The sequence below is a fragment of the Dama dama genome, chromosome 26 (genome assembly GCF_033118175.1).
Source record: "Dama dama isolate Ldn47 chromosome 26, ASM3311817v1, whole genome shotgun sequence".
Classification (NCBI taxonomy): Eukaryota; Metazoa; Chordata; class Mammalia; order Artiodactyla; family Cervidae; genus Dama; species Dama dama.
Window position 1 is genome coordinate 22,964,219 of NC_083706.1, and position 24,539 is coordinate 22,988,757.

Below are 24,539 nucleotides of genomic sequence, written 5' to 3' on the forward strand. Positions count from 1 at the left end.
GAAGGGAATGGCTACCTACTCCAGTTTTCCGCCTGGGCAATCCCATGGGCAAAGGGTCCTGTTGGGCTACAGTCCATGGGTTGCAAAGAGTCAGACACAACTGAGCAACTTAGCTCTAGGAGAGTAGAACCTAGAGTGCTACTAGAGTAGCACCAGTAGGAGGTAAATATATGAAGTAATAGATGTGTTAATTATCCAGATGGTGGGAATCCTTTCATACCATACACATGTATCAAATCATCACATGTACACTTTAAATATAATACAATTTTATTTGCAGTTATACTTTAATAAACCTGAAAAAAAATCCACAAATTTATTATGTAATATCAGTTAGTGAAAGTGCCAGGAAAAAAACTGAGCAGCCTCAGTGACTTTGGAGAGAATAGGGTGCTCTTTTCATTAGCGTGTTCGATGGAGATCTTCACAAACAGATGAGGCTTGTCCAGAGCCTTGAATAAGTCATGGAGAGAGTCACATGACCATCTAAAGGAAGAGCCACCCAGCCAGAGGAAAAAGTAAGCACAATGGCCTGGAGATAGCCCACACTGGGCAGACAGCAAGTGTCCAGGGCAGCTAGAGCAGAGTGCATGGGGATGGGGAAGGGTGACAGGAGGTGAAGGCATGGGAGCTCCAGTGAGTTAGTAAATGTCATGAAGGCTAAAAATCTTTCAATGGCAAGAGGTGGCTTAGAATAGGATAATGCAATGAATTAGTGATGGTAACACCAGCAGCATTTGCAGATAGAATACCTGTGGAATCTGAGAGAAGAAAAAGGTGATTCTGTGGTTTATGGCAGAGCAGATAGAAGCCACGTATGGCCATTGATTGAGATGGGAAAATGACAGAAAGGTCAGTGGTATTTTTGGGAGGACAGGAGCTCAGTTTTAGATCTATTGGGATAGATACAATATTTAGAGCCTTTAAGACTAGCTGACTTTATTTTTTGGGGCTCCAAGATCACTGCAGATTGTGATTGCAGCCATGAAATTAAAAGATGCTTACTCCTTGGAAAGAAAGTTATGACCAACCTAGACAGCATATTAAAAAGCAGAGACAGTACTTTGCCAACAAAGGTCCATCTAGTCAAGGCTATGGTTTTTTCAGTAGTCATGTATGGATGTGAGAGTTGGACTATAAAGAAAGCTAAGCGCCAAAGAATTGATGCTTTGAAACTTTGGTGTTGGAGAGTACTCTTGAGAGTCCCTTGGACTGCAAGGAGATTCAACCAGTCCATCTTAAAGGAGATCAGTCCTGGGTGTTCATTGGAAGGACTGATGTTGAAGCTGAAACTCCAATACTTTGGCCACCTGATGTGAAGAGTTGACTTATTTGAAAAGACCCTGATGCTGGGAAAGATTGAGGGCAGGATGAGAAGGGGACGACAGAGGATGAGATGGTTGGATGGCATCACTGACTCAATGGACATGGGTTTGGGTGGACTCTGGGAGTTGGTGATGGACAGGGAGGCCTGGCGTGCTGTGGTTCATGGAGTTGCAAAGAGTCCGACATGACTGAGCGTCTGAACTGAACTGAACTGAAGACTGAGTGAGGTCATCCAAGGGAAAGAGGACAGGACAAGATAGGATAGAAAACACCTGAAGACTGAAACTTGAAGCATATTCGGAAGTCAAGGACATGACATAGATCCAGCAAAGCAGACTGGAAAGAAACAGTCAATGAACTGGGATAAGGGAGTGGAACCCGGGAAGTCACTTCATTTCAGTAGACTCCACAGGAGATGACAGAGGGTAGCAGACTGTAAGTCCTAGAAGTTCTGTTGAGTAACTTAGGAATTAACAGGCCTAAGGTAACATAAAATGGCCACAGAGAAGAGAAACTACAGGATTTCTAAGTGGCCTTGCAGACAATATGAAAATTGAGAGGAGATAAGGGATTCAGGACCATAAAGAATAAATCCAAACCTCAAGTAAGATGTAATTCCTACATCCTGTTTCATAAGTCCATATATATAATGTAAGTAAAAGTTTCAGTCCACCATAATATCATAATTCAAAACAGTTTACATCAACTATCCAAGGAAAGTTAAAACATTCTGGCATCATAATTGAGACAAATCCATTTCTATAAAGAAATATAATTTAATCATGTTGGCTCTATAGAATTTCACTTGAATGTATAAAAAACTGTTTTCCAAGTGCCTATATATGTATATGACTTTGTATGTGTGTGTGTTTTTGTGTGTGTATGTACAGATGAACTCAGCATCCAGCTTTAAAGAGCCAGAAGCTTAACAGAATGTGTCACTTACGTGTCTGTGGGTCTATTTTTGTTAAGGCAAAAAAAAAAAACCATAGCTGGATAATGAGTTGTGAGTAGTAGATCCCATATTATGCAAAGGTTAAAATTTATTACTCATTCATGTTCTACTTATTTAATGTATTAGCTGTTGTTCAGTCGCTCAGTCGTGTCTGACTCTTTGCGACCCCGTGGACTGCGCACACCAGGCTTCCCTGTTCTTCACCCTCTCCCAGAGCTTGCTCAAGCTCATATCCTTTGAGTGGGTGATGCCATCCAACAATCTTGTCTTCCGTCGTCCCCTTCTCCTCCTGCCTTCAATATTTACCAGCATAAGGGTCTTAGAATCTAATGTGTTGGCTCTTCTAATCAGGTGGCCAAAGTATTGGAGCTTCAGCTTCAGCATCAGTCCTTCCTGTGAATATGCAGGATTGATTTCCTTTAGGATTGACTGGTTTGATCTCCTTGCTGTCCAAGGGACACTCAAGAGTCTTCTCCAACATCACAGTTCAAAAGAATCAATTCTTCAGCCCTCAGCCTTCTTTATGGTCCAACTCTCACATCCATACATGACTACTGGAAAAGCCATAGCTTTGACTAGACGGACCTTTCTCGGCAAAGTAATGTCTATGCTTTTTAATATGCTGTCTAGGTTTGTCGTAGCTTTTCTTCCAAAGAGCAAGCATCTTTTAATTTCATGGCTGCAGTCACCATCTGCAGTAATTTTGGAGCCCAAGAAAAGAAAGTCTCTTACTGTTTCCGTTGTTTCCCCATCTATTTGCTATGAAATGATGGGACTGGATGCCATGATCTTAGTTTTCTTAGTTTTTTGTATGTTGAGTTTTAACCCGACTTTTTCACTCTCCTCTTTCACCTTCAAGAGACTCTTTAGTTCCTCTCTTCTTTCTGCCATAAGGATGATTTAATCTTCATATCTGAGTTAATTGATATTTCTCCCAGCAATCTTAATTCCAGCTCATGCTTCATCCAATCCAGCATTTTGCTGATGTACTCTGCATATAAGTTAAATAAGCAGGGCAACAATATACAGCCTTGACGTACTCCTTTCCCAATTTGGAACTAGTTCATTGTTTCATGTCCAGTTCTAATTGTTGCTTTTTTACCTGCGTGGAGGACAATTAAAATAGGGTCCAAATGGCACCTGAGCAATAGGAGTTGCAACTTTGGTCTACATACCTTATTGCTTTTTCAGCATCAGCTGGCTTAGCAGACCAACAAAACACAAAAGGGTGTTTGTAGCATTGCTGTTTTGCAACATTACCATTGTTTTTTCTTTCTAAATTTCCAGAGCACCATGCATTTTGTCCAGTGGAAATGAAGCAGTATTTGTATTTGAAAGAAATTTGTTACAACCCAAAACTACATTTTAGCACAGTTTTGTTTTCAAATCTTCTCTAGTCTTTCCTTTGTGGGGTAAGGTGATCAAGAATCTGGGAGCAAGGCTCACTGGCCACAGTCTATCAGTGTTGTCAAAACCAGGCATGTTATACGAGACTTACTTATTAGAAGGGTTTCCCTGGTGGCTCAGTGGTAAAGAATCCCCTGCCAATGCAGGAGATGTGGGTTTGATCCCTGGGTTTGGAAGATCCCCTGGATAAGGAAATGGCAATTCACTCTATTATTCTTGCCTGGGAAATCCCATAGACAGAGAAGCCTGGTGGACTACAGTCCATGGAATCACAAAGTTGGACATTACTTAGCAACTAAAGAACAGCAACAACTTCTTAGAAGAGATTATAAAATTGTTAGAAAATCATACTAATTTTCATGCAGAAAGATTTCCTGTCTTATTTCCTTACACTAGATCACATTATTTTTTGTATTTAAAGTAAAATGTAATTTGAAATCCATATGTAAAATACAAAAGACAGTCTTTATTTTAAGTGAAACATCTATTCACACTTAATGTATTGATATCCAGTGGCAATTTGGGCTAAGTTTTAAAAAATTAAATTGCTTTTATGTCCCCATTATTTTTTTTAACCTGAAAGATACTCAATAATACTTATTCTACTGTCTGACAAATGTGCAGGAATTCTCATCATGTTTTTATTTTAATTCATGAAAAATAGCACCCTTTTTCTGGATGTTTGATATTTTCATGACTGTCATATAATTTTTAAAACTTCACAGTTGTAACATGGTCAGTGTCATGCATTGTTAATTCACCAAAAAGCAACCATCTTTACTTGTTAACTATTATTAGTAATATTTAGTTGTGATATCCTACCCTTGAATGTTGTTGTTCAATCATTAAGTCATATCTGACTCATTGCAACCCCATGGACTATAGCCTGCCAAGCCCCTCTGTTCAAGAGATTTTTCCAGACAAGAATACTGGAGTGCCATTTCCTTCTCTAGGGGATCTTCCTGACCAAGGGATCAAACTCGCATCTTTTTGCAGGCAGAATCTTTACCACAGAGCCACCAGGGAAGCCCATTACCCTTGAATAGGAACTTATAATTACAAATATGACATTTGTAACCATCAAAAACCAGTTCCAATCATCTAGATATTAGATATAATTGCTTAAATTTATAAAAATAAATAAGTCAAATGATTTTTTCTATCTTTATTTTTTTTCTGATTCAGTTTCAGCCCATCTTGTGTCATGGAAGGCCTGGGTGATTACCGCTGCACAGCTTGCCCACGGGGATATGAAGGACAGTACTGCGAAAGGTACGGACAGTCGTGAGACAGAGAGCGCAGTGATGCATAGAGATCATATAGCAAAGGATCGTAGGAGAAAAGTATCTGTTATTTTTACAAGGTCATTTTCATGTTCTCTCATAGTTTATAAGCTTTCGAAAGTATATTTGTATCTTTAGAGTTTATCCAAAGAAACTATATTTTAGCACATATATGTATACATACACACCCTAGTATAGATTAGAAGGGAGAAAAAGAGCATTTTACAAGAATGAATCAATTTCAAAATGTTATGTGTAGTTAATGATAATAAAAGGCTGGTGACACATAATTCTAATTTTAGTTCATTGGGAAATATTGGTGGGTACTTCCTGCATGCACGTTATTATTCTGAGAACTCTGGCACTACATCAGCAAGTATATACATAATTCAGAATATAAATTGTATCAGGCATTCTTAATTAGTACAATCCAAATATTAAAGTGTTAACTGGTTCTCCTTTTCAACATACATACAAAAAATATTATTTAAAGTCTTCCTCTCACCATATTTTTTACAAATTCTAATCATGCGTGTATATAGTTGTCAGTTGAGCTGTTTCAAATCCTAAAGATTGATGCTGTGAAAGTGCTGCACTCAATATGCCAGCAAATTTGGAAAACTCAGCAGAGGCCACAGGACTGGAAAAGGTCAGTTTTCATTCCAATTGCAAAGAAAGGCAATGCCAAAGAATGCTCAAACTATTGCACTATTGCACTCATCTCACAAGTTAATAAAGTAATGCTCAAAATTCTCCAAGCCAGGCTTCAACAATACTTGAACTGTGAACTTCCAGATGTCCAAGCTGGTTTTAGAAAAGGCAGAGGAACCAGAAATCAAATTGCCAACATCCACTGGACCATCAAAAAAACAAGAGAGTTCTAGAAAAACATCTATCTCTGCTTTATTGACTATGCCAAAGCCTTTGACTGTGTGGATCACAGTAAACTGGAAAATTCTGAAAGAGATGGGAATACCAGACCACCTGACCTGCCTCTTGAGAAACCTGTATGCAGGTCAGGAAGCAACAGTTAGAACTGAACATGGAACAACAGACTGGTTCCAAATAGGAAAAGGAGTACATTGAGGCTGTATATTGTCACCCTGCTTATTTAACATATATACAGAGTACATCATGAGAAACGCTGACCTGGATGAAGCACAAGCTGGAATCAAGATTGACGGGAGAAATATCAATTAACTCAGATATGCAGATGACACCACCCTTATGGCAGAAGGTGAAGAGAAACTAAAGAACCTCCTGATGAAAGTGAAAGAGGAGTGTGGAAAACTTTGCTTAAAGATCAACATTCAGAAAACAAAGATCTTGGCCTCTGATCCCATCACTTCATGTAAAATAGATGGGGAAACAATGGAAACAATAGCAGACTTTATATTTTTTGGCTCCAAATCACTACAGATAATGATTGCATTTTAAATTAAAAGATGCCTACTCCTTGGAAGAAAATTTATGATCAACCTAGACACCATATTAAAAAGCAGAGACATTATTTTGCAAACAAAGGTCCATCTAATCAAAGCTGTGTGTTTTCCAGTAGTCATGTATGGATGTGAGAGTTGGACTGTGAAGAAAGCTGAGTGCTGAAGAATTGATGCTTTTGAACTGTGGTGTTGGAGAAGACTCTTGAGAGTCCCTTGGACTGCAAGGAGATCCAAGCAGTCCATCCTAAAGGAGATCAGACCTGGATGTTCATTGGAAGCACTGATGTTGAAGCTGAAACTCCAGTACTTTGGCCACCTGATGAGAAGAACTGACTCATTGGAAAAGACTCTGATGCTAGGAAAGATTGAAGGCGGGAGGAGAAGGGGATGACAGAGGATGAGATGGCTGGATGGTATCACTGACTCAATGGACATGAGTTTGAGTAAATTCCAGGAGTTGGTGATGGACAGGAAGGCCTGGCATGCTGCGGTCCATGGGAAAGAGTCGGCCATGATGGAGTGACTGAACTGAACTAAACTGTAGTTATTAAGTGGAATGCTAACTGTAATACAAATGGCAAGTTAAGAAACACAGTTCTACATCAAAGACCTCCTGATTCCAGAGAACATTAATAGAAAAGAGCTCACCCAAAAATCTCGACACCTACACTGAAACCAAGCTCCACCCAAGAGCCAACAAGTTCCAGCACAAGATATAACCACAATAATTCTCCGGCAAAGCAGGATCATAACCCTGAGCATTAAAAGACATGCTTCCCATAGCCATGCCAAACCCAAAGACACCCCACAACTCACTACTGGACACTTCATTGCACTCCATGAGAAGGGCTCCACCCACCAGAGCAGAGACACAAGATCCCCTGACCAGGAAACCTTGACAAGCCACTAGTCCAACCCCACCCACAGGGATCAGGCTCCACAATAAAGAGAAACCACAAACTTCCAGGCTACAAAAGGGCACCCCAAACACAGCAACCGAAACAAAATGAAAAGGCAGAGAAATATTCAGCAGGTAAAGGAATATGAAAAATGCCCACCAAATCAAACAAAAGAAGAGAAGATAGGGAGTCTTCCTAAAAAAGAATTCAGAATAATGATAGTACAGATGATCCAAAATATTGAAAACAAAATGGAGTTACAGATAAATAAACTAGAGACAAGGATTGAGAAGATGCAAGAAATGTTTAGCAAGGACCTAGAAGAAATTAAGAAGAGTCAATCAATAATGAATAATTTAATAACTGAAATCAGAAGCTCTCTGGAGGGAAGCAACAGTAGAATAAATAAGGCAGAAAAGAGGATAAGTGAGGTGAAAGATAAAATGGTGGAAATAATTGAAACAGAGACAAAAAAAGAAAAAAACTTTAAAAGAAATGAGGACAATCTCAGAGACCTCTGGGACAATGTTAAATGCCGCAATAGAAGAAGCTTGGGTGTCCCAGAAGAAGAAGACAAAGAGAAAGAGCATAAGAAAACCCTTGAGAAGATAATAGTTGAAACTTTCCCTAAAATGGGAAAGGAAATAGCCACCCAAGTCCAAGAAACCCAGAGAGTCCCAAACAGGATAAACCCAAGGCAAAACACTCCAAGACACATCTTAATCAAACTGACAAATATCAAACACAAAGAGCAAATATAAAAAGCAGCTAGGGAAAAGCAACACATTATACACAGTGGATCCCCATAAGGATAACAGCTGATCTTTCAATAGAAACTCTTCAGGACAGAAGGGAATGGCTGAAAATACTTAAAGTGATAAAAGAGAAAAACTTACAACCCAGATTACTGTACTTAGTAAGGATCTTATTCAGATATGAAGGAGAAATCAAAAGCTTTATAGACAAGCAAAAGCTGAGAGAATTCAGCACCACCAAATCAGCTCTTCAGTACATGCTAAAGGATCTTCTGTAGACAGGAAGCACAGAAAAGATTTATAAACTCAAACCCGAAACAACAAAGTAGATGGCAATGGGATCATACTTACCAATAATTACCTTAAATGTAAATGGGTTTAATGCCCCAACCAAAAGACAAAGACTGGCTGAACAAAAACAAGACCTGTATACAACAGACTACCTCAAACCAAGGGACACATACAGACTGAAAGTGAAGGGCAGGAAAATTATATTTCATGCAAATAGAGACCAAAAGAAAGCAGGAGTAGAAATACTCATATCAGATAAAATAGATTTGAAAAATCTATTGAAAAAAAGATTTTGAAAAAAATCTTTGAAAAGATTTTTGACTTTGAAAAAACAGCCATGAAAACAGACAAAGAAGGACACTACGTAATGATCAAAGGATCAATCCAAGAAGAAGATATAAAAATTATAAATATATATGCACCCAACATAGGAGTACCTCAATACATAAGGCAAATGTTAACAAATGTGAAAGAGGAAATTAACATTAACACAATTATAGTGGCAAACTTTAAAACCCCACTAACACCTATGGATAGATCAACCAAACAGAAAATTAGCAAGGAAACACAAGGTTTAAATGATACAATGGACCAGTTAGACCTACTTGATTTCTATAGGACATTTCACCCCAAAACAATGAATTTCACCTTTTTCTCAAGTGCACACAAAACATTCTCCAGGATAGATCACATCCTGGCATATAAATCTAGCCTTGGTAAATTCAAAAAAATTGAAATCATTTCAAGTATCTTTTCTGATCACAATGCAGTAAGATTAGATGTCAACTACAGGAAACCATACTATTAAAAATACAAACAGATGGAGGCTTCTGAATAACCCACAAATCACAGAAGAAATCAAAAAAGAAATCAAAATATGCATAGAAACAAATGAAAATGAAAACATGACAACCCAAAACCTATGGGATTCAGTAAAAGCAGTGCTAAGAGGAAGGTTCATAGCAATACAAGCTTACCTCAATAAGTAAGGGGAAAATCAAATAAATAACCTAACTTTACACCTAAAGCAACTAGAAAAAGAAGAAATGAAGAAACCCAGGGTTAGTAGAAGGAAAGAAATCATATAAATCAGAGCAGATATAAATGAAAAGGAAACAAAGGAGACTGGCAAGAATCAACAAAACCAAAAGCTGGTTCTTTGAGAAGATATATAAAATATACAAACCATTAGCCAGATTCATCAAGAAAAAAAAGGGAGAAGAATCAAATCAACAAAATTAGAAATCAAAATGGAGAAATCACAAAAGACAGCACAGAAATACAAAGTATCTTGAGACTACTATCAGCAACAATGTGCCAATAAAATGGACAACTTGGAAGAAATGGATGAATTCTTAGAAAAGTATAACCTTCTAAAACTGAACCAGGAAGAAATAGAAAATCTTAACAGACCCATCACAAGCATGGAAATTGAAACTATAGTCAAAAACCTTCCAACAAACAAAAGCCCAGGACCAGATGAGTTTACGGGTGAATTCTACCAAAAATTTAGAGAAGAGCTAACACCAATCCTACTCAAACTCTTCCAGAAAATTGCAGAGGAGGGTAAACTCCCAAACTCATTTTATAAGGTCATCATTACCCTAATACCAAAACCAGACAAAGATGCTACAGAAAAAGAAAACTACAGGCCAATATCACTGATGAACATAGATGCAAAAATCCTCAACAAAATTCTAGCAAACAGAATCCAACAACATATTAAAAAGATCATACATCATGACCAAGTGGGCTTAATCCCAGACATGCAAAGATTCTTCAGTATTTTCAAATCAATCAATGTATACACCATGTTAACAAATTGTAAGATAAAAACTATATGGTTATCTCAATAGATGTAGAGAAAGCCTTTGACAAAATTCAACACCCATTTATGATAAAAACTGTCCAGAAAGCAAGCATAGAAGGAACAAACCTCAACATAATAAAAGCCATACATGATAAACACACACCAAACATTATCCTTAATGGCAAAAAATTGAAAACATTTCCTCTAAAGTCAGGAACAAGACAAGGGTGCCCACTCTCACCACTACTATTCAACATAGCTTTGGAAGTTTTAGCCACAGCAATCAGAGAAGAAAAAGAAATAAAAGGAATCCAGATTGGAAAAGAAGTAAAACTCTCACTGTTTGCAGATGACATGATCCTCTACACAGAAAACCCTAAATACACCACCAGAAAATTACTAGAGCTAATCAATGAATATAGTAAATTTGCAGGATGTAAAATGAATACACAGAAATCCCATACATTTCTATACACTAACAATGAGAAAGCAGAAAGAGAATATAAGGAAACAATCTCATTCACCATTGCAATGAAAAGAATAAAATATTTAGGAATAAATTTACCTAAAGAAACAAAAGACCTATATATAGAAAACTATAAAACACTGATGTAAGAAATCAAAGATGACACAAATAGATGGAGAAATATGCCATATTCATGGATCAGAAGAATCAATATAGTGAAAATGAGTATACTACCCAAAACAATCTGTACATTCAGTGGACTCTCTATCAAACTACCAATGGTATTTTTCAAAGAACTAGAACAAATAATTTCACAATTTGTATGGAAATACAGAAAACCTCGAATCACCAAAGCAACCTTGAGAAAGAAGAATGGAACTGGAGGAATCAACCTGCCTGACTTCAGACTATACTACAAAGCTGCAGTCCTCCAAACAGTATGGTCCTGGCACAAAGACAGAAATATAGGCCAATGGAATGAAATAGAAAGACCAGAGATAAATCCACACACCTATGGACACCTTATCTTTGAAAAATGAGGCAAAAATATACAATGGAGAAAGGACAATCCCTTTAACAAATGGTGCTGGGAAAATTGGTCAACCACCTGTAAATGAATGAAACTAGAATACTTTCTAACACCGCACACAAAAATAAACTCAAAATGGATTAAAAATCCAAAAAGTATAAGACTAGAAACTATAAAACTCCTGGGGAAAAACATAGGCAGAATACTCTCTGACATAAATTATAGCAAGATCCTCTATGACTCACCTCCCAGAGTAATGGAAATAAAAGCAAAAATAAACAAATGGGACCTTATTAAACTTAAAAACTTTTGCAAGGAAACTATAAGCAAGGTGAAAAGATAGCTTTCAGAATGGGAGAAAATAATAGCAAATGAAGCAACTGACAAAGAATTAATCTCAAAAATATACAAGCAGCTCATGCAGCTCAATACCAGGAAAATAAATGACCCAAGAAAAAATTGGGTCAAAGGGCTAAAGAGACATTTCTCCAAAGAAGACATACAGTTGGCTAACAAACACATGAAAAGATGCTCAACATCACTCATTATCAGAGAAGTGGAAATCAAAACCACAATGAGGTACTATCCCACACCAGTCAGAATGGCCATCATCAAAAAGTCTACAAACAATAAATGCTGGAGAGGATGTGGAGAAAAGGGAACCCTCTTACACTGTTGGTGGGAATGCAAAGTAGGACAGCCAATACAGAGAACAGTGTGGAAATTCCTTGAAAAAACTGGAAATAGAACTGCCATATGACCCAGCAATCCCACTGCTGGGCATACACACTGAGGAAACCAGAATTGAAAGAGACACATGCACCCCAATGTTCATTGCATCACTGTTTGCAATAGCTAGGACATGGACGCAACCTGCGTGTCCATCTACAGACGAATTGATAAGAAATTTGTGGTACATATACACAATGTAATATTACTCAGCTATTAAAAAGAACTCATTTGAGTCAGTTCTAATGATGTGGATGAAACTGGAGCCTATTATACAGAGTGAAGTAAATCATAAAGAAAAACATCAATACAGGATATTAACGCATTTATATGGAATTTAGAAAGATGATAACGATGACCCTATATGCGAGACAGCAGAAAAGACACAGATATAAAGAACAGACTTTTGGACTCTGTGGAAGAAGGCGTGGATGGGATGATTTGAGAGAATAGCATTGAGACATGTATATTACCATATGTGAAATAGATCAGTCCAAGTCTGATGCGTGAAACAGGGCACTCAAAGCCAGTGTGCTGGGACAACCCAGAGGGATGGGATGGGGAGGGAGGTGGGAGGGAGTTTTGGGACTGGGGATACATGTATACCTGTGGCTGATTCATGTCAATGTATGCCAGAAACCACCACAATATTGTAAAGTAATTAGCCTCCAATTAAAATAAATTAATTTTTAAAAAAGAGAAGAAATAAAGGTTAAGTGGGGAAAAAAAAGAAACAGTTCTAGACTGACTGTCTAGGAAGAGTGTAATTTATATTTTCTGGATCCATTATTTTCTATAAGGTCAGTACTATCTTGGATACTGAAACTTATCACCATCATCTTAGTAGGCTTTATTATTCACAAAGTAACAGAGAGCAACTAATATTAGCTATTAACTTTAAACACATCACAATTGTAGCATAATTGATAGCAATATAAAGTTTTATAAAGAATCGTGGACATAACTGAGCTCCACAGACTTTTCTGGGTCCCACTTTTCTAGTGTATAATATCAGAATAGTTCATGTTGTACCTACTTTACAATGACATTGTGAAGATCAAGTATGTAGAGGATACCCTGTCTGAGTACCTACATAGTCTCCTCTCCCATAGGAGAGGCAAAAAGGCCTGAGATTTACCCCTAACCCCTTCCTCTAGTGGTCCAATAACTCACTTGTGTGTGAGTACAAAAGTCCAGCTCCTTTCCCCTAAAGCTAACAAATTTTGAGATGTTATTTATGCTCCAGAGCTTTCCCTGGATTGGGCTAAGACTGGAACTTACCTGGATTCATACCATTGCTTGAATCCTTTCTTCTCCATGTCTTGCTTTACCCACTCCTTTGCTGAATTCTTCTATGAGCTTTCTTAAATTATGAATCTCTTTGCAAATATAAACCAATATTAATTTTATCATTACCCATTTGAGAATCTTCTTTTAATATAACCAATAACATAACCAATAATATGTTAATAATGGAAATAAATACACTTAGTAGCTCAGTTGTGTCTGACTCTTTACCACCCCATGGACTATAGCCCGCCAGCCTCCTCTGTCCATGGGAATTCTCCAGGCAAGAATACTGGAGAGGGTTGCTGTGCCCTCCTTCAGGGGTCTTCCCAACCCAGGGATCGAATCCAAGTCTCCCACATTGCAGGTGGTTTCTTTACCATCCAAACCACCAGGGAAGCCCAAGAAAACTAGAGTGTGTAGTCTATCCCTTCTCTAGGGGAACTTCCCAACCCAGGAATCGAAGCGGCGTCTCCTGCATTGCAGAAGAATTCTTTACCAGCTGAGCTACCTGGGAAGCCCATGGAAATAAATAGATAACTAAATAATTAAATGTATGTTTATAAAGTCCAGTGCAGTTTCTATAAGTTTGCAAAATAAATTTCTCAATAATTATGTGTGTGGTAACTCTAAACAAAAAAAATATTCACTACTTGCATATATATATATATATATATATATATGTGTATATATATATATATATATATATTGTATATATAGAAAACATTCACAATTTTCATGCCAACAGAAATTAGTAACAATGAAATAACTAAAAGCAGGCAAAATCCAAAATATTGCTATTTGTTGTGGAGATATATACACCATTTGAATATATATATATATTTTCATGTCCATAAATGTGCTGTAGCATTCATGCTTAGCCTAATATCCATCTCATGCCCCTGTAAACACCAGTAGGAGGACAGCTAAAGGCATCCCTGGACACCAACAGGATTATCTGGCATAATTTATGAAAAATGTTTGATACTATAGCTACATTTATAAATTGGAGTTTCCACTATCTATAAAAGCACGTATATAGAAGAGATTGGAAGGGTACACAGAAATGACAATTATTGTTCTGAGCTAGAGTGATTATAGAAAATTTATATTTTTATTATCCATAAATGTTTAATCAATAAGAGTTGACAGTTTGTATAGCATAGAGATGAGCAGGGTCTTATGCTATCAAATGGGAATGGCTTGAATAGTTTTTGCAGTTCACAAATGTTGTTATAGCTCTACATTCATCATTTCTAACATATAAATGATCAGGCTATATTTCCCTGAAAAATTACTTTTATTCAGCTAAATTAAACTAAAGGTCTTGCTTAAATTTTTATTGTAACCTTCCAAATAAATTTGTTTCACTTCTGAGAGCATCTTAAATCATTTAAATCACCTTATGACCTGCCCAAACTCATCAGCTGCTTAAATGTCTTGAGTGTCCCTATATCACAGAAACCGCTACCCATGCTTTATCTCTGTTACTCTTATAATAAACTCTGAACATTTGATCAATCTGAACCTGTTTGGAATTGAATTATTTCACCAGCAAATGTTAAGAAACAATTTAAATGGACTTATTTAATGATACTTTATTGAGCATTTGTAAAAGTACATTGGAAATAAAATATTAAAATGATAAATGTATAAAAACCTAATGTTACAGATAATTTTCTTCTTGCTTCGCTTTTTCTAACCAGCACAGGGAGAATTAACATTCACAGTCAGCTGTGCAAATTTCGACAGTCCTAGGCCACTAAAGATGGTCCAGGCTTATTTGGCTAGTGTTTACAACTTTTGGATTAAATCTCCTACTGTCTCTCATCTTTTTCCTCTGTTTGCCTCTTGAACAAACATCTTTCAGTTCAGTTCAGTCACTCAGTTGTATCTGACTCTTTGTAACCTCATGGACTGCAGCAAGCCAGGCCTCCCTGTCCAACATCAACTCCTGGAGTTTGCATAAACTTATGCCTGAGTTGGTGATGCCATCCAGCCATCTCATCCTCTGTCATCCCCTTCTCCTCCAGCCTTCAATTTTTCCCAGCATCAGGGTCTTTTCCAGTGAGTCAGATCTTTGTATCAGGTGGCCAAAGTATTGGAGTTTCAGCTTCAGCATCAATCCTTCCAGTGAATATTTAGGACTTATTTCCTTTAGGATGAACTAGTTGGATCTCCTCGCAGTCCAAGGGACTCTCAAGAGTCTTCTCTGACACCACAGTTCAAAAGCATCAATACTTCCGCACTCAGCTTTCTTTATAGTCCAACTCTCACATCCATACTTGACTACTGGAAAAACCATAGCTTTAACTAGACTGACCTTTGTTGGCAAAGTGATGTCTCTGCTTTTTAATATGCTTGTCTAGGTTTGTCTTAATTTTTCTTCCAAGGAGCAAGCGTCTTTTAATTTCATGACTGCAGTCACCATCTGCAGTGATTTTGGAGCCAAAAAAATTAAAGTCTGTCAGTGTTTCTACTGTTTCCTCGTCTATTTTACATGAAGTGATGGGACCAGATGCCATGATCTTAGCTTTCTGAATGTTGAGTTTTTAGCCAGCTGTTTCACTCTCCTCTTTCACTTTCACCAAGAGGCTCTTTAGTTCTTCTTTGCTTTCTGCTGTAAGGGAGATGTCATCTGCATATCTGAGATTATTGAAATTTCTCTCAGCAATCTTGATTCCAGCTTGTGCTTCATCCAGTGCAGCATTTCCCATGATGTACTCTTCATATAAGTTAAATAAGCAGGGTAACAATATACAGCCTTGACGTACTCCCTTCCCGATTTGGAACCAGTTTGTTGTTCCATATCCATTTCTAACTGTTGCTTCTTGACCAGGATACAGATTTCTCAGGAGGCAAGTCAGGTGGTCTGATATTCCCATCTCTTGAAGAATTTTCCAGTTTGTGGTGATCCACACAGTCAAAGGCCTTGGCATAGTCAATAAAGCAGAAGTAGATGTTTTTCTGGAACTTTCTTGCTTTTTCGGTGATCCAATGGATGGGAATTTGATCTCTGGTTCCTCTGCCTTTTCTAAATCCAGCTTGAACATCTGAAAGTTCACAGTTCATGTACTATTGAAGCCTGGCTTGGAGAATTTTGAGCATTACTTTGCTAGCTGTTGATTATATTTAGGCTGAACTACTTATATATAATTGATTGTGCTATCCAGAAAACTGAGAGACTCTGTGTTTTTAACACTTAAGCCAGGACAACAGGCAATCTGGGACCATCCTGGGTAAATCAGAGCATATAGTCTTGTCAGCATCTTTCACAAGTTACCCAGCTTACTTGGGCTTCCCAGATGGTGCTAGTGATAAAGACCCTCCCTGCCAGGGCAAGAGCCTTAAGAGATATGGGTTTGATCTCTGAGTCAGGAAGATCCCCTGGAGAAGAGCATGGCAACCCACTCCGGTATTCTTGCCTGGAGAATCCCATGGACAGAGGAATCTGGTGGGCTACAGTCCATGGGGTCTCAAACAGTCGGACACAACTGAAGCAACTTAGCACAAAAACTTACAGTAATGTAACCAACATATACTTAAGTGAATTGTTTCACTGAAGGGTGGAAGATCGATGAACAGTTGGCATTTGGAGTTCATTCAGTTGGATTTCTTTTAGAATTTCTCAAGTTGGTGTTACATATTTTATTTACATCAAATAATCCCCTTCCAGAGAGACACAATAAAAAAATCTATCTTGAGAAAGATGTGATTGAAAGGAAAGAATTAAATAGAAAATGTAGCCATTTATTGCCACTTGCTTCATTTTTCTCATTAGTAAAATTAATAAGTTGAATTATTTGGTCATTTTGATCCCTAAAATGAATGCATCTAGGTAAGCCCAGGAGTCAATGTAAATTTTTATTCATTTCTAATTTAAAAATGAAGACTTCAAAAAAACTTTTTGTAGTCTAGAGCAGTAGTGGGCAAACTGGACCACACAATTTGGCCCATTGCCTATTTCTGTATGGCACCCAAGCTGCGAATGCTTATTATAGGCAGACTTAGCCAATAGAGAACACTAAATATTTAGCCCCAGTTATGTAAATTTGTGGAGAAGGAAACAGCAACCCACTCCAGTATTCTTGCCTGAAGAATTCCATGGACAGAGGAGCCTGGTGGTCTACAGTCCGTGGGGTCATACAGAGTTGGACATGACTGAAGTGACTTTGCACCCATGCTTGTAAATTTGATACCTTGACAAGAATCCCATTCTTATTATTATATCGGTTTTCCATTAGTAGATTATTATAAAACAATTTATACTTGATTAATATTCTGATTTGAATCCCTTTAGCCAAAAATGTTTGAAAATTTCTTTCTCTTTCACTGCATGAGTTTGATTTTGCCTCTTGACCTACAAAGCCTGCAGTGTTTACTATCTAGCTCTTTGCAGGAAAAATTTGTGAACCCCTGATCTATTGATTTTTGCTATCAATTTTGTTTCATTCACAACAACAGACACACAACAACAATAATTTCGAGACATGACTTATTATTGATCTCATTTGCATTGTCACTGTTTAAATTCAGGTGTGCCCCCGGCTATACCGGCAGCCCAAGCAGCCCTGGAGGCTCCTGCCAAGAATGTGAGTGTGACCCCCATGGCTCACTGCCTGTCCCCTGTGACCCTGTCACGGGGATCTGCACGTGCCGACCCGGAGCCACGGGACCGAAGTGTGATGGCTGTGAACAGGGGCATGCACGTGAGGGCATGGAGTGTGTTTGTACGTATACTAACTTGATTATTGGTTTTGGGGGCTTGGTTCCATTTCTATCTCATTTCCAGTGAGAAAGACTGGCTTTTTTTTTTTTCTTATTTTTCAACATTTAGTGTTTCCCTTGTTTTTCAGTAGCTACTGCTACTCTTCCTTCTCCCTGTCTGTCCACCTTCTGCTGTTTGCCTGCTGTTTTTGTCTCCATCCCGCTGAGCCAAGAACGGCTGAGAAAATCCTCAGCATGCTTTAGTCAGTTCATTGAAGACCTACAGCAAAGTTCCCGGAGGCAGATTCTATTTTATTTTGCCCATCTAAGAGTTTGCAGTTTTACCTAAAGCTGACATTGCCTTTGTGACAGATTAAAGGTCTGGGTTTGTTAAATTTTTTTAGAATCCTCTTGAATTTGTAATCAAATGGACAGGCACTATAAGCCTTGAAGTACAACTGGCTTTTCTGAGTTTACAGAAATCCATGGGCATCCTTCTTCTTAACTTTCTCTTCCACTACAGAACCTGGAAGTAGTGACAATGAACTCAAGGGTTTCTACTCATGTGTTTCCCTTTGTTTTAATAACTGCTTCTGGATTCAGTAATGACATCCTGAGTTTACATAGACTGTTAGTATTAAATAGAATTCTTAGATCTTATATAATCTAAAAAGGTTATTTATAAATATAGGGAGGACCATTATACTGTGGTGTTCTTTTCCTTGAGGAAATTTACAATAGTGGTCTTAATTCTTTATAACAAATATAAGTATGAATTATTTAAGTACTTTTTATTTCAGTATTTACATATTTTAGTGTATTTACATATGCTTGTATTTCTGGTTTTAACATCTTGTGTGTGTCTAAAGCTTAATAACATTTTCACTAGAATTTTTGTTTGTGCTTTAGTTTTATGAGTTACCCCAACATCTAAGCCTGGCTTTTTAGATCTGCCAAAAGGTAAAGACTGGGTTTATTTGGGAATATAATTTTTAAACTTCTTCTTTTCTTGTATTTCAACAACCTTTGATAAAAATTTATTGCATTTAAAATAAAAATAAATGTCAAGTTTGATGGGGGAAGAGAGATGAAGTGTAATATGTAATATACATTTACATTATCATATTCAGTTATTGGTATATACATATTCACTCTTCTCAAGTGAAATGGCATATTTTAATGATAATTGTATAGACTTCCAGTATAGTACAACTAGTTTTAATATTGTTATTAAAGCTAAACTATTAACATGGAAATATTCAACTAAATAATATATGTTCATAACCTAAATGCTAATCTAACAGACCTTGAATTTTAAATTAATTAATTTTCTAGGGGTGAGATCAGAAAAATCTGATCTCTTTTTCTATGAGTTCATGGTACGTTTGCTGTCTATCTTGTTCCATTGATTTATATGTATGTTTTTGTACCAGTACCATATTCTTTTGGTAAGTGTAGCTCTGTAGTATAGTCTAAAGTCAGGGAGCATGATCCCTCCAGCTCTGTTCTTTCACAAAATTGTATTGGCCCTTTGAAGTCTTTTGTTTTTCCATACAAATTTTAGAATTATTTGTTCTAATTCTGTGGAAAATACCATTGTATTTTGACAGGGGTTGCGTTGAATCTGTAGATTGCCTTGGGTAGTATGGTCATTTAAGCAATATTTATTCTTCCAACCCATAAGCACAGTATATCTTTACATTTTTTTGTGTGTTGTCTTCCATTTTTTTAATCAGTGTCTTATAGTTTTACAAATAGAACCCTTTTATATTTTTAGATTTATTCTTTTTGGTGCATTTGTAAGTGGGATTGTTTTCTTAATGTCTCTTCTCATAGTTTGTCTTTAGTGTACAGGAACACAAAAGATTTCTGTATATTAAGTTTGCATCCTACCACTTTACTGAATTCACTGATGAGTTCAAGTAGTTTTTTGGCAGTGCCTTTAGGATTTTCTATATAAAGCATCATGTCATCTGCAAATAGTGACAGTTTTACTTCTTCCTTTCCTTCTTTCTAAATCCTTAAGCTAACTTAGAGCAAGAAACCAAAGAATGGATTCACCTAGTACATTGATCTGCTGGTCCTGATTTGTCACATGTGACTATAGTAGAATTTTATAACGCCCATGAGTGGGAGTGGATGAAGTAGCTTGATTCTGGCAAGAGAATATTTATGTAGTAAGAAAAGTGTCCTCTGATACAAATAAAACCTTTTTCAGAGCCTCGAGTCCATGTTACTTCACTGAAGAAAAGAGATGAAATAGTGCTCTTAATCTGTGCTGACTATAAAAACAAGATGTTTGTCACATTTGATAGAAATAAATTAAAACCCAAATCATTAGTAGCATGTATCATGTAGTTAGTTCTTTTCTCTTTGGCTGATTCTTTAGAAAACACAGTTTAATTTGGCCCACATCATGGCTGTGTATATTTAAAAAAAAAAAATGCGCTGGGGAATGATCATTGCAGTATCTCAGGTGAGCCACATATTAGTAGAAAGAATTTATGTACTCCCTGTAGAGTTTATGCTCTTCAGTCAGTCAGTGAGTTCAATCGCTCAGTCGTGTCTGACTCTGTGTCCCCATGGACTGCAGCATGCCAGGATTCCCTGTCCTTCACCAACTCCAAGAGTTTCCTCAAGCTCATGTCCATTGAGTCAGTGATGCCATCCAACCACTTTATCCTCTGTCATCCCCTTCTCCTCCCACCTTCAGTCTTTCACAGCATCAGGGGCTTTTCCAGTGAGTCAGATCTTCACATCAGGTGGCCAAAGAATTGGAATCTCAGCTTTAGCATCAGTCCTTCCAATGAATATTCATGATTGATTTCCTTTAGGATAGACTGGTTGGATCTCCTTGCAGTCCAAGGGACTCTCGGGAGTCTTCTCCAACACCACAGTTTGAAAGCATCAATCCTTTGGCACCCAGTCTTCTTTATGGTCCAGCTTTCACATCCATACATGACTATTGGAAAAACCATAGCTTTGACTAGACAGACCTTTGTTGGCAAAGTGATGTCTTTATATAGATTATTGTCTTTATTTTATTTATTTTATTGAAGTGTTGTTGATTTACAATGTCAAATTAGTTTCAGGTGTATAGCACAGTGCTTCAGTTTGTTGTTGTTATTTAGACACTAAGTCATGTCCAGCTCTTTGAGCCCACCAGGCCTCTCTGTCCATGAGATTTCCCAGGCAAGAATACTAGAGTGGGTTGCCATTTCCTTCTCCAGGGGATCTTCCCAATCCAGGGATTGAACCTGCATCTCCTGCTTTGCAGGCAGATTCTTTACTACTGAGCCACCATGGAAGCCCATGATTCAGTTTATATATATGTATAAAATATATATAAAAAAATGAATCTTTTTTATTCTTTTCCCTTATAGGTTATTGTTGAGTATAATTCCCTGTGCTATACAGTAGGTCTTTGTGTTAGTTATTTCATTTAGACTATAACTTTTAATAGCCAGTTGTTAGCAAGAATCTATCACAATAATGCAGGGGCCTTTATATATTATCACTAGAGCACTGCAGTATTCTTATAATCAAAGATGATTACTAATATCAGTTAGTATATATGTTCCCTATATATGAGAGCAGGAACAAAATAGTGGAAGTGGTTGATCACTGTAAAGAAAATGAGACTTTCTGTAATGAAAGATGATGAAAAACCATCAGTTGACCTTTATTTGCTATTTAATGAATGAGGTTTTGTTTGTTAGACTTGTGATCACCCTCCATCCTAGCCTTTTAAATGCCATCCTCCCTCTGTCTCTATTTAATCCCCAAGTCCTAGTTCCTATTCAAAGGTCAGTATGGCACAGTGGCAAAGAATCTGCCTGCCAATGCAGGAAACACAAGAGACGTGGGTTTGATCCCTGGGTTGTGAAGGTCCCCTAGAGTAGAAAATGGCAATTCACTCTATCATTCTTGTCTGGGAAATTCCATGGACAGAGGAGCCTGGTGGGCTACAGTCCATGGGGTTCCAAAGAGTGGAACATGACTGATCACATACATACATGTCTGCTATAGTTTTCTGTCATTCTAAACCAAGGCATGTTATTCAAATCCAGGCATCAGAGTAGCTATAAAAGTAATTTCTGTTCACCCTCCTTTCACCTTTTTCACACCTATTTTGTTTGAGAAACATGTTTTGAGTTTCTTGTTGCCAGTGTCCTTGATCTACGTTCAGGTTAAAAATGTAGAACAGCAACTATCACTGACTCCAGATGATTTTCTTACTGGCTGTCAAGTCCCAGGAGTTTGTGTATCACACTGAGAAAGCCATTCCATTAATCGATTAAGGAGTTGTGCTGTTGAACTGTCACACAGAAGAGGTGGATCACTATTTAATTTTCAGTCAGGCTTTGTGAGTAAATGCTATTTGATTACAGTTTTCACTCTGCAAGATCCAGGAAGTTTATTAACCTTGAAGAAAAATTGATCACATTACCTTAAAGTTAGAAGTCTTATAAATGAGGTAGTCTAGTCATCTTCTCCTATGTTATGGTGTCTCTGAAACAGAGCATCTCCTAATGCAAGGAAGCATGCTATTATGAAGTGCTTATAGAGGCTTTGAATTCTGACTGGCCCCATGAAAGTTGTGTGACATCTGATTTGTTAACTTTTCTAAGCCTCATTTTACTACCCATAAAATCTTATGCATTAGGTGACAAGTCTAAGCATAATAGATGTTTAGCAAATTCTAGCCATTCTTATCATCATGGTTATCATTTGACCATTTTTTTCAAAAGCATGATGTTTTGTGCAGCTCCTCCATTTCTGATGAGATATGCTAAATTCTGGGTTTTTAAATAATTAATTCTAGGCTCTTCAAGTCACAGAAAACCCCTTTTTAGTCACCTTATATTTGCTCTTCTCTCTAAGTCCTTCAAGTACATTATTTATGGATTTGTAAACACTGTGACTGTAAGTATTTTTCTCATCTTTAAAAATAGGGCATTAAAGGTACTCACTTCATAGAATTTCTGTGAACATTAGATGAGATAATAAAGTCAAGACACAACATATTGTCTGCCATATAATGGGTGTTGTGTAGATAAAAGTTATTGTCCCATTATTACTTGTAGTAGTTTCAAAGCTTCCCTTTTTTGTTGTTGTTGTTTTTGTTTTTAATAGTATTTATTGACATGAATCAGCCATGGATTTACATGTGTTCCCCTTCTCGATCCCCCCTCCTGCCTCCCTCTCCATCCCATTCCTCTGGGTCTTCCCAGTGCACCAGCCCTGAGCACCTGTCTCATGCATCCAACCTAGGCTGGTGATCTGTTTCACCCTTGATAGTATACTTGTTTCAATGCTATTCTCTCAGAACATCCCACCCTCGCCTTCTCCCACAGAGTCTAAAAGTCTGTTCTGTACATCTGTGTCTCTTTTTCTGTTTTGCATATAGGGTTATTGTTACCATCTTTTTAAATTCCATATGTATGCGTTAGTGTACTATATTGGTGTTTATCTTTCTGGCTTACTTCACTCTGTATAATGGGCTCCAGTTTCATCCATCTCATTAGAACTGATTCAAATGAATTCTTTTTAATGGCTGAGTAATATTCCATGGTGTATATGTACCACAGCTTCCTTATCCATTTGTCTGCTGATGGGCATCTAAGTTGCTTCCATGTCCTGGCTATTATAAACAGTGCTGCGATGAACATTGGGGTGCATGTGTGTCTTTCAGATCTGGTTTCCTCAATGTGTATGCCGAGAAGTGGGATTGCTGGGTCATATGGCAGTTCTAATTCCAGTTTTTTAAGGAATCTCCACACTGTTCTCCATAGTGGCTGTACTAGTTTGCATTCCCACCAACAGTGTAAGAGGGTTCCCATTTCTCCACACCCTCTCCAGCATTTATTGCCTGTAGACTTTTGGATAGCAGCCATTCTGACTGGCATGTAATGGTACCTCACTGAGGTTTTGATTTGCATTTCTCTGATAATGAGTGATGAGCATCTTTTCATGTGTTTGTTAGCCATCTGTATGTCTTCTTTGGAGAAATGTCTGTTTAGATCTTTGGGAATGGAACTGGAGGAATCAACCTGCCTGACTTCAGACTCTACTACAAAGCCACAGTCATCAAGACAGTATGGTGCTGGCACAAAGACAGAAATATAGATCAATGGAACAGAATAGAAAGCCCAGAGATAAATCCACGTACCAATGGACACCTTATCTTCGACAAAGGAGGCAAGGGTATACAATGGAAAAAAGAACCTCTTTAACAAGTGGTGCTGGGAAAACTGGTCAACCACTTGTAAAAGAATGAAACTAGAACACTTTCTAACACCATACACAAAAATAAACTCAAAATGGATTAAAGATCTAAATGTAAGACCAGAAACTATAAAACTCCTAGAGGAGAATGTAGGCAAAACACTCTCCGACATACATCACAGCGAGATCCTCTATGACCCACCTCCCAGAATATTGGAAATAAAAGCAAAAATAAACAAATGGGACCTAATGAAACTTAAAAGCTTTTGCACAACAAAGGAAACTATAAGCAAGGTGAAAAGACAGCCCTCAGAATGGGAGAAAATAATAGCAAATGAAGAAACAGACAAAGGATTAATCTCAAAAATATACAAGCAACTCCTGCAGCTCAATTCCAGAAAAATAAATGACCTAATCAAAAAATG

General features: G+C 37.5%; 1 protein-coding gene across 1 annotated transcript in view; it reads left to right on the forward strand.

The window, feature by feature from the left end:
• Positions 1–24,539, forward strand: part of LAMA2 (laminin subunit alpha 2) — a 659,970-nt gene that overhangs the window by 466,605 nt on the left and 168,826 nt on the right. The window contains exons 31-32 of the mRNA XM_061130198.1: positions 4,874–4,960; positions 17,716–17,909. Of these exons, the coding sequence (XP_060986181.1) occupies positions 4,874–4,960; positions 17,716–17,909 (281 nt within the window). The remainder of the gene's footprint in view (positions 1–4,873; positions 4,961–17,715; positions 17,910–24,539) is intronic.